Consider the following 7,315-nt stretch of genomic DNA (forward strand, 5'->3'; position numbering starts at 1 on the left):
TGTTAACCGTTGAACATCTTTCATATTCGAAGGTGATTTTATATCCAGGATAGCTTTAATCTGCTCCGGGCTTGCCTCTATCCCTCTTTTGGTCACCATATATCCTAGAAACTTTCCTGCCCCCACTCCAAAATGGCACTTAGTAGGATTCAGTTTCATGTTATATTGATCCAGGATATCAAACGCTCCCTTAATTTCCTGGAGGTGATCCTCAGCCTTTTTAAATTTCACTACCATATCGTCAATATATACCTCCATGGTGTCCCCTAGCTTGTCTTTAAACATCATGTTTACCAAACTCTGGTATGTTGCACCTGCATTTTTCAAACCAAAGGGCATAGCAGTATAACAATAAATACCTGTAGGTGTCATGAAAGTAGTATCCTCCTGATCAGAGGGTTCCATTTGGATTTGCTGAAATCCTGAAGAGGCATCCATGAAGGTTAACATCTCGTGGCCGGCGGTAGCATCTACCATTGAATCAATATGAGGTAGAGGAAACGGGTCTTTCGGACAGGCTTTGTTTAAGTCTGTGTAGTCTACACAAATTCTCCATTTCCCATTTTTCTTTTGTACCACGACTACATTTGCAAGCCATTTAGGAAACTTCACTTCTCTAATCATCTTGCTCCTTAGTAGTCTTTCAACTTCCTCTTGGATGATCACATTTCGCTCCGGAGCAAATTTCCTTCGAAATACCTGTCATATCCTCATGCTTGAATGGCCTGTCAATATCGAGCTTATGTGTTATAATATCCTTGGAAATACATGTCATATCCTCGTGCTTCCATGCGAATGTTGACATCCTGCATTTCAAAAAATTAGTCAATTGATTTTCAATATCCTGAGGGATATTGGTTCCTACGAGCACCGAGATATCCGGATTATCCTGATCCAGGATAACTTTCTTTACATCCTGCTCCGAAGCTTCCGTGATATCCTGGGCCAGCATCTTTAATTGCTATTCTGCATTAGGCTTGGTTGAGGATTTCATTGAGGATGAGTAGCATTCCTTTGCCTCCTGCTGATCACTTTCAACCTTGACAACCCCCCAAGGGGTAGGGATCTTGATGCACTGATGATAAGTCGATGGCACAGCCTTCATATTATGGATCCATGGCTGCCTAGTATGATGTTATAGCAGGATAGGGAGTCCATCACACAGAAACGTTGTATCGAGTTGACCCCTTCAACATATACTGGTAACTTTATCTCCCCTACGGTATTCCTAGCTTCCCCACTAAAGCCAACGAGCATGGTGGATTTCGAAGTAATGTCCATCAGAGATACGTTCATCCTTTTCAATGTTTCCAGCTGAATTATGTTGACAGAGCTGCCATTATCCACTAATATCCTGCGTACAAAATGGTTAGCAACATATAATGTTATTACGAGGGCATCATGGTGAGGATCCTGGACAGTATCCCTGTCATCACTGTCGAAAGTGATCATTTTGTCAGTTGTGAGGGTAGTCATTCTGGCTGGTCTGTCTCCCCTTTCAGTCTTAGCCTCCTTTGTATGTCTCTTGGCCGCAGAATATGAAGTGCCACAAATGTCGGATCCTCCTGAAATAAAGTTAATTATTTTGGCATCTGCTGGGGGTGATGCTGCTCGTTCAGGATCCTTCTCAGGATCCTACCCTTTATTTTTCTTTCTTCCCAGCAAATCCTTCAGATATCCCTTGCTCAATAGGTAGCTTATTTCTTTCCTTAGAGCAATGCAATCATCAGTCATATGTCCGAAATCTTCATGGAAGGCACACCTTTTGGATTTATCCTTCCAATCAGCTTTTTGTTAATTCTTTCGGGGTCACCTAGCTTTGTCTCCTAAACCCTGCATAGCATACATTAACTCAGGTATATTAACAGAAAAGCAATATTCAGATAATTCAGGATATTCTTCAGGATCCTCGTCTTCAACAACATTCACTTTCTTGTTGTCATTTCTCCCATATGGCTTGGAGCGATACGGTTTATACGAGGATTCTGATTTCCTGTTGGTTGATTCGTAGGTTGAGGTAGAATTCATCCTCTCTTGCATCGTTTTGTCATCTTCCAAGCGAATATATCTCAAGGCCCTGTTACGAGCTTCGTCGAGATTCCTGCAGGGATTCATTACAAGATCCTGATAAAACTGAGAATCTTTTTGTAATCCCATCTTAAAAGCCTGCACAACTGTTGCAACATCAAGATGTGGGATATCCAAGGATTCCCGACTAAACTTGTTCACATAATCCCTCAAGGATTCCTGAGGTCCTTGAGTTATCCTGTAAAGATCACTGGTTAGTTTCTCAAACCTCCAGCTACAAGAAAACTGACTATCAAATAAGTTAACCAAATGAGCAAACGAAGTAATTGAGTGAGGAGGAACATTTAACAGCCATTTTAAGGCTGATCCTGTCAAGGTAGAACCAAAACCCTTGCACAAGCATGCTTCCTTGAGCTCCGTAGGGATAGGATTAATCTCCATTCTTTCTCTATACTGAGCAATATGCTCTTCAGGATCCGTAGTCCCATCATACAGTTTCATGTTGGGGGTTTGAAATCTCTTTGGGATCTCAGCATCACAGATAGGATATGCAAAGAGGGATATCCTATGGTTGTCTTAGGACCCTTCCGGAATTGGCTGGACCACTCCAGGTACACTGGATATCATGTCCTTCAATTTCTGAAGCTCCCTAGTAAATGTTGACGTCATACCTGCATCCTGCAAAGAGCCATTATTGTTAGTAGCAAGAATATTATTATTTGACATGTTACCGGTCTGAGGATTCTGGCTATATCCTGAAGCATATCCTGAGCTCCTCACAGTTGACATCCTAACCGAGGTGGGTATCTCAGGAGTATGATTCTGAGTATGGCTTGGCACGATATTCCCCCGATTATCCTCAGTGTAAACTGCAGAACTGAAGTTCAAAGCCCTAGGCTGCAAAGGAGTGACAGTTTCTTCAGCAGATCTACTTGGGCCGGATTTCAAGAGTTGTATCTCTCTCATCAGCATCCGATTAGTTTCCTGCTGCTGCCTCATCTGTTCCTGTACACTACCAAACAAATTCAGAATTTCATCATTAGAAGCCAAAATAGGACCAGATCCCTAGGTACTCGGAGCGGGGATGACATCCCGAGCCACATGGCTCTTAGTTCCGTGTGAAGAAGCTTGCATTCTTGGAGGAGGAGGTGGAAGCACCGAACCAATTGTTGCGGAGGTTGTAGCAGACATGGTGGAAGAGCTCATGTTTGATCTTGAGGCCATTGAAAACAGTGTAGCAAAAAGTTTTGACAATAGAAAACCGAGTAATGATTTTACTAAAGTTTTATTTAAAAGTAGCACCACTTGCCCCATGGTGGGCGCCAAATTGTTTTGGTAAAAAATTACCGAAGCAATTAAGTGATCAAATTAGTTAAGTGAGGTAATGTGCTAGAAATGAGTGTCGAAAATATGTTAATCAAGTTAATTGTAAAAACAGTTTCAGGATGCGGCTCAGGATATAGAGTTGTATCTATGATCAAACGATGAGCGAAAAATGTAAAGGGGTGACACGAGATGTACGAGGAAAGCCCTTGATCAATCTAGATCGCCGGTACAAAACCTCGGGTTCTTTTATTACTTCAAATATCAGCATACAGTGCAGGATGTGATGCGGATCTACGAAGTGCTACAATGCGATTCGAGTACAAGTGTTTGTGTGTAGTGGTAGCCAGTAGCTTGAAAGTAAAGTATGCGAATGAAAAAATGTGTGCCTTAACTGATCCGATCCATCTATTTATAGTAAAAGAAATGTAACAAACTACCCTACTAAACCGGGATCTGGCGGATATTCCCTTCTTGAACTTTGTAGACCCGTCCTTCAGGTTCAACGTCTCTCTTGTAACTGGTTTGCCCGAGTATTAAAGAGAAGAGGTCCATCTGACCGTTAGTGACCTACAGCTTCTTACCTGCACGTGGTCAATTTAGTTAACACCAGGATATCGCACCAGGATGTTACCAATATCCTGATCCGGTATCCTGGTCACAGGTAAACAATCAAAAGCAGAATATTAGTCAGGATATATATGCTCAGAAAATGGCCCGTAACAATAGTCCTCCCCACCACTTTTACGTTTTTTTTAATCTTCTATATTTTTTTAAATCTTCTGCTTTTTTAACATTTAACAAATAAACTAACAAAATATTTTCATTAATATTAAAAGCACATTACATAAACTTTAAAAAAAACATAAACTTAATAAAAAAAAACATAGACTTAATAAAAGAAAAAAAATATAGACTTAAATAATATCATGCTTCTTCATGATGTCGGTTTGTAGTTTTTTCAACATCGAACGTTTCGGCTCGGGATACTCATCGACATCCATCGTTATTATTTCCCATTTCTTGAGCCGAATTTTTCATCGGAAATTCGGATTTTCTCATTCGACAATCGGACCTTCTCGCGTAACTTTTCTTCCGCTACACGAGTTTTTTCTTCGACGGCCCGCTCCTTCGCCTTCGCCTTCGCCTTTTGGGCCGAGACGTCCGTGTACGTTTTTAGGTGTTCCATAAACTCTTTCATCTTCGGGTCCACCTTTTCCTTTTCTTTTCCCTTGGCCCGTTCCTTCTTTGATTTGTCTCGGCCCGGTGGACGCTCATCTTCATGTACGGCGTACTCTTCTTCGTCAAACTCGGCGTCATCATTTAAGTTTATGTGACACCTCGCGTCTGATCCACTGGCGCTAAAACTACCCGTTTCCGATGTTTTTTCGCGTTTCACCATCTCCACCTCGTTGGGAATCGGCGCCCATTTTGGTTGCGTTTTTAAAACTTCCCACGCGCGAATGTGAGCAAAGTTGGTATTACCATTGTTCGCCTTATACTTCTCCAACGCTTGTTTGAAGACATCGACGTCGCTCATGCCGCTACGACGCCCACTTGTATATATTTTATTGTATTCCTCGCAAAACTTATTGACGACCCCGTTCATTTTCCGCCACTTTGATGACACCGAGTCGATATCTCGATACGGGCCTTGGTCCATAAGCTCGAGGAACTTCGCCAAAACCTTGGACCAAAACCCGTCACCCGTTTGGTTATTACCTATAAAAAAACAAACAAAATATATAAAGTTAAATAAAAACTGTTAACAAAATAAAAAACCTTTAAACAAAATAGAAACTTTAAAATTTAAAATAAAGAAACTGTTAACAAAAATTTAAATTTTAAAAAAATAAACAAACTTTAAAACAATTAGAAACTGTTAAGAAAAAAACAAACTTTAAAAAAATTATAAACTTTAAAAAAATATATAACTTTAAAAAAAGAGAACATTTTGTCGGGTGTGTAGACGTGCCTATGTAAGCTTTGGCTAAGGTTTCTTCTTCGATTGGCGTCCACTTAGTCGACTTCGGTTTGGCCGGTTGCTCACCCACCACTTGCTTGCCTTTTTTTCGTTTGCCTTTTTCTTTAGACGGTTGGGTTTCGGGAACAACCTCCATATCGTCGTCGGGTTCGGATTGTTGAACGGGTTGCGTCGGTATCGGTTGGGGTTGAACGGATGGTGTCGGGTTCGGTGGGAAATTAAAAGCACCCCGCATCATCATTTGTTGAAGGGCTTGATTTTGAGAGAATTGACCGAATTGGTTCGGCGAGTGTTGGAATGATGCAAACGCATTTGATGAATATTGCGAGAATTGGTTCGGTTCTAACGTCGGATAATATCCCGGAACCGAGAAAACATTAGGTTGGGTCGGGTTGTTGGGATTGTTCGGGTTGTTCGGATTGCTCGGGTTGTTCGGGTTGTCAGGGCCGTTCCTAGGTTTTTGGAGACCCTAAGCGAACTTTGAAGTGGAGGCCTTTTTTGCAAAATTACCCTTTCAACATTTTTAGTAACAAAACCCTCCTCCTTTACCCGGGCTTAGGACCGGCAACTATAAACTAAAAAGTTTATAGTTGGCGAAGTTAATTTTTTTTTTTTTGTTGAAGGTTGTATGCTTTGTATAAATTAAGTATACGTTTAAATAAAATTGATTTTTCTAGCTTTAACCGAGGCAAATTGTTTGATGAAAGAATCCTAATTCCCTAAACAACAAATTAAATAGACAAACAAGCAAACCTAGTGCCTAAATAATAGGATCAATTCAACAAATAAGCCTAGAAAAATAGCAACTTATGAAAGAAGAATGAGGATATGACTAACCTGTGTCACACCAACTCTGCAACAAATCGAAGAACTGAATAAGCCCTAATTCCCGAATCAATCAACGTCTGTCGTCTACCACAAATTAAACAACGCCTGCCACTACCACAAATCGAGGAACTGATTTAATCGAACAACATATATTTTCGTATTCGAAGAACTATTTGTAAAATTGTAATCAAATGGAAGAACTGATTTAACAGAATCAAACAACGTCTGATTTAATCAAAGTATCATCGGCCAGTTTGTAATCAAATCAACGTCTGGTTTGTTTGTAATCGATATTAGAGAGCAACTTGTAATCAAATGGAAGATATAGATGTTAAAAAGCCATTATTTAGTAGTTACTTACCGACCTTTCATCAGCGGCCAACGCCTGTTCAATAATTGATACCCTCATTCTGCAATGACTGTTCGATACCCTAATTCTGCCACGACCTTTCGTTCTTCATTCAATTCATCTGCACGTGTTTGAGGAGTGAGGCTTTTGTGTTTTGTTAGTTTGGACTTTGGACGGACCTTTCATGTGATGGGCTATTGCTTTAAAACAAAAAATGGGCCTAATATATAAAAAATCCACAATAAAATTGGAGGCCCTTCAAATTGGGTGGCCCTAGGCCTGTGCCTAGGGTCAGAAGCCCATTGGACCGGCCCTGCGGGTTGTTGAAGGGATCCATGATAGAGTATAAGGTTATAAAAGTGGATGAAGATTTATAAAAATAAAGTGAGAGGGATGAAAATTTGAGGTTAAAATAGTGAATGAAGGTGAAAAGGGATTTGAAATATATATATTTAATATATTTGACCGTTGGTTTTTTATTTCAAAAAGGAAATTTAATTTTTTTTATCTAACGGTAAGTTTCAAAAAAGGGGCCCACACTTTTGGTTCGTCGTCAACGTCCAGGAAGCGACGCTGAGGCCGGGGACGGGGACGAGGACGGGGGGGGGGGGGGGGGGGAGGGGGGGGTTGGTGTTGCTGGCGTCGCCGAACCGAGACAGGGTGGAGGACGGGTCCATACCATACAGCCTTAGTTCCGATCATCCATTTAGTCCAATTAATTATTTGAAGTTCACAGTTCCACCCATCAATATGAGCCCACATTAAAAAATAAATAAATGAGCCCACATAAACCACTAATCTAC

General features: G+C 40.8%; 1 protein-coding gene across 1 annotated transcript; it reads right to left on the reverse strand.

Annotated features, from left to right (window-relative positions):
- Positions 1 to 4,360: 4,360 nt before the first annotated feature.
- LOC110882237 (caldesmon-like) lies at positions 4,361 to 5,576 on the reverse strand. Its single transcript, XM_022130313.1, has 2 exons — positions 5,327 to 5,576; positions 4,361 to 5,073 (listed from the first exon to the last, which is right to left on the reverse strand). Exons 1-2 carry the CDS (start codon positions 5,574 to 5,576, stop codon positions 4,361 to 4,363), a joined length of 963 nt encoding a protein of 320 aa, XP_021986005.1.
- Positions 5,577 to 7,315: the final 1,739 nt, after the last annotated feature.

This window comes from Helianthus annuus, chromosome 10 (genome assembly GCF_002127325.2).
Source record: "Helianthus annuus cultivar XRQ/B chromosome 10, HanXRQr2.0-SUNRISE, whole genome shotgun sequence".
Classification (NCBI taxonomy): Eukaryota; Viridiplantae; Streptophyta; class Magnoliopsida; order Asterales; family Asteraceae; genus Helianthus; species Helianthus annuus.

Coding starts and splice junctions, on each gene's coding strand:
- LOC110882237 (XM_022130313.1), bottom strand. CDS start 5,576: ATGATGATGCGGGGTGCTTTTAATTTCCCACCGAACCCGACACCATCC. Junction 5,074..5,326: donor CTTAGCCAAAGCTTACATAG/GCACGTCTACAC, acceptor GTTTTTTTATAG/GTAATAACCAAACGGGTGAC.